The following is a 3,598-nucleotide window of genomic DNA, read 5'->3' as shown; positions in this document are numbered from 1 at the left end:
TAATTATCAGAATGCTGTAACAAAACATAAAGAAGCAATGTGAGATTGTTTTCCACAGATACAGTAACAGAACAGTATGATGAACTCTTCTGGTGTCTTCTGGTATGTACGTTTTGGGGTTAGAATGGGGGTAGACCAACATTAGCAAACACATTATGGAGCGATGCAAAGTAGGAAACACAGAACCTTTTCAGGGTCGTTGCAGACTAAAGGAATCAGAGTCTGGGGTTCGGTGGCCATGGCACTTTCATCAATCAGGATCTGACGTGCACTGACAGTAGAATGGAGGATGGGGGTGGACGACTGAGTGCAAGTACATAGTATGACATCATGTTGTTTTAGTTCGTATATCCGAGCCTCTTTGAGAAGTTTTTTGTATCTGTGTGGAAATAAGACACAAGAAACGAGAAACATTGATGTTTGTATTCTGTGGCTTTTTCCTTATTCAAGGGGTTAGCATGAAAACGGTCTCAATGTTTGAATCAAACAAACTTCATGCTGCATAGTTACTTACTCTTTCACCTCGTCAGAAGTCAAATCATCCCCACGACTAATACGTTCATCAAATTTTTTTATTTCATTTGACGAGGGGTTCGCCGGCTCACGCATGCGATGATGCATAGTGATGGCCCTATAATGATTAAACACCTGTAAGAATTGATAGAAAGCCTCCAAAGCAGTAAGCAGCTCTGGCTAGCTGTGGTACGGCTAACAGGGCAGTACCTGAGCTCTGGCTTAGAACGTTCCTGCCGAAGTGATCTGTGGGAAAACTGCAGGTCACAGTTTGGGTAAGGATATTCAACAGCCTCTACTTGCTTGCCATAAATCCTGAGAATCCGAAGTGTTTTTCCAAACTTCATCAAGTACTCTGTTCAATAACAAGATAGACATAGATCCCAAATGACTCATAAAATTAAATAATGATGCAACAATTGAACCAAAAGCAATCTAAACAATACCTTTAATAGTAAACTTACCTGCAACAACGTCAACAGACTTGTTGGAGGGACCGCAGTAGAGAATGACTTCTTTTTTGTTTCTGTCCTTTGGGTCTTTGTAATTCCTGGGGCTCTCAGAGTTTAACTTCAGAAACCAGTACACAATATTCACACCAACAACCGTCTTCCCCGTTCCTGTCAGTTACATTAAGCACATCTATGATATTGCAATGTAAAGTCAGTGATAATTAACATGTTTCAGCTCCTACCTGGTGGACCCTGTATCACGGTGAAAGTTCTGTTCAAAGCATCTGTAACAGCACATAGCTGACTGTCATTAAGCTCTGGAAGTCCTGCTGGTAACCTCATTTTGGCAACCTGGTGTTTCAGCACACTTTCTTTTACAACTAGAAAAGTAAAGCAAAGAACACATTGCTTTGACTTGTGGAGTAACAGGGGTATCAGTACTTGTTCCACTTATTTAATCATTTTGATCCTGTTCCTTCAAGGATAGAAATAATTAATGTAAAGTTGTGTGCTGAAGCAGCACCTCATGAGCTTTTGAGCATCCATGACATCACCTCATAAACCGCACACCTGCCCCCACAAATGACAGAGCAGGTAGCCAACCAACCAAAGAGCCCACCCCAGCCACACATCCATATAGCACTCTCATACCCAAGGCTGCCAGGCAATCACAACCAAGGTAGCCTACCCCCCTAGCCCAAGTTTGGTATGCCAGCCACCTGAGCCCAGGTTCCAGACACCCCTTATGTCCCCCCATCAGACTGCAGGCATAAGGTGAGTGCAGGGTCAAGGCAGACAGCAAGGCAGACCAACACAACAAACTGAGATGCATCCGGCGACAGTGGTTGTATCCCAACTGCCGTACAGCCACACCAGTTAGCCGGCTCCCCTGGGATGGGGCCAAACCCTTCAACGAACCAGACCCCCATCCAATGCAATTGTTTTTACCATGGCGACGCTCCAAGGTGATGGCTAAGAGTAGCTTCTCTCAACAATTTCACAAAATATACTGCCTAAAACGATACAAACTAGACATCAAACATGCTTCTATGATTGCCAACGCCTGGTGGAGCTAGGTCACAAAATGTTTCAAATACTGACATTTTTGACCGTTTAAAAAGCTGCGGAGTGCTACGAACGGATGTCAACAAAACAACAGCAGAAAATAACGGACGGAGGAAGAGATGCGCGAGACGGAGAAAGCAAGGCTGCAGAGGGGGGCTAACTGTGAAGCTAAAGAGATATCCCAAAAGAACACTGCTTCCATAAATCCTGCTGTCCAAAGTCCGCTCGTTGGAAAACAAAATGGATATATCCAACTCGAACACCCTTCAAAAAAGGAGATATGTAACTGCTGCACCATCATTGTGACAGGGTCTTGGCTGTGTCCAGCAGTACCAGACGGTGCTGTTGGCCTGGGGGGGCTGATGCTGTACCACAACGATAGGAACAAAGAGCTCTGCATGAATGGAAACTCCTCTGAGACTGTTCCCAAGCAATCTACAGCATATAGAGGGGAAGCACTGCCCTCTGCAGGTGAAAATGAGGAGAGCACTCTAGATGCTTCTATGCCAAATGCTAAAAACATCCCCAGCCAGCTCCTCCTGGCCCCCTCCAGCTGCTTAACCTGCCGATGGCACCACTGCTGCTTCAACCACGTCAGCCTCTTCAACCCAGGGGGGTACCATGATTGTTGACCTTGAGTGTCAAGAAAGGCGCTGTTAAATAAAATGTATTATTATTATTATTATTATTATTACCACCCTCACAGCATCATCATCAACTTCTCTTCCTCCCCTGAGCCAGCAGAAGCAAGTTCTTCAGGAGCTGGAGGCAGTAGTAGCAGCTCAACAACAACTGCTGCTTACATTATCATGGCTGCATTTTAAAAAATGAAATTGTCTAGAGAGCTGTTCTAAACGTAATTTCTTTTTGTCTACACTTGTGTACACAAAATGACAAAATAAATCCGTCTAAGAATCAGAATCCCCCATCCTAGCGGACAAGCGAACAAGACACAAGACATCAAAGCCATAAGATGGGAACCAAAGGCCAGAGATCCCAAGGAGAGCCAGAAAACCCCTCCAAGCCATGCCCAACTCCAAGGGCCAAGCCCCATTGCCACTCAAATCTAGTGGTGTTGCCTTTTGGACTATTATGTATTTAAAACCAGGGGGAGGGTAGGTGTGCAACCCAACCCTAAGTGTCTAAATAAATTTCAACCACAGATGGACATGATCATAAGAAGCAAAGCCAGAAAGGCTCACCCACCTCCTGTGATGTGAATATGCCCACCCTGATGCCTTGCATATTTGAAATTATCCTGAATGCTACATAGGGTGTTAAAATTGGGGTATAGCAAAGCAGCCAATCCCACACCCTCTGAATAGAGTGGACGACAAAGACAAGAACCTGCAGAGAGTTTTGCATTTATTGCAACTCAACGTAAATGACATCAGGTGGAAATCCTGATGTTCCCCCTGCTTAACATGGGTGGAACGGTATCTGATGGGATTCTAAACCCAGAGATGGGAAATTACGAAGTACAAATACTTCGTTACTGTACTCAAGTAGATTTTTCTGATATTTTTACTTTACTGCTTATTTTTATGGCGACTTTTTACTTCTACTCC

The 3,598-nt window shown here is 44.2% G+C and overlaps 1 protein-coding gene across 1 annotated transcript in view; it reads right to left on the bottom strand.

The window, feature by feature from the left end:
• The window catches only part of LOC107101928 (helicase with zinc finger domain 2-like), a 42,533-nt gene that overhangs the window by 8,004 nt on the left and 30,931 nt on the right, over positions 1 to 3,598 (bottom strand). The window contains exons 10-14 of the mRNA XM_015401020.1: positions 1,208 to 1,345; positions 978 to 1,133; positions 724 to 868; positions 515 to 631; positions 187 to 379 (exon numbers count right to left, since the gene is read on the bottom strand). Coding sequence (XP_015256506.1) covers positions 187 to 379; positions 515 to 631; positions 724 to 868; positions 978 to 1,133; positions 1,208 to 1,345 — 749 coding nt within the window. The remainder of the gene's footprint in view (positions 1 to 186; positions 380 to 514; positions 632 to 723; positions 869 to 977; positions 1,134 to 1,207; positions 1,346 to 3,598) is intronic.

The sequence above is a fragment of the Cyprinodon variegatus genome, unplaced genomic scaffold, assembly GCF_000732505.1.
Source record: "Cyprinodon variegatus isolate N-32 unplaced genomic scaffold, C_variegatus-1.0 Scaffold1173, whole genome shotgun sequence".
Taxonomy (NCBI): domain Eukaryota; kingdom Metazoa; phylum Chordata; class Actinopteri; order Cyprinodontiformes; family Cyprinodontidae; genus Cyprinodon; species Cyprinodon variegatus.
This window is presented reverse-complemented; position numbering and strand designations above follow the sequence as displayed.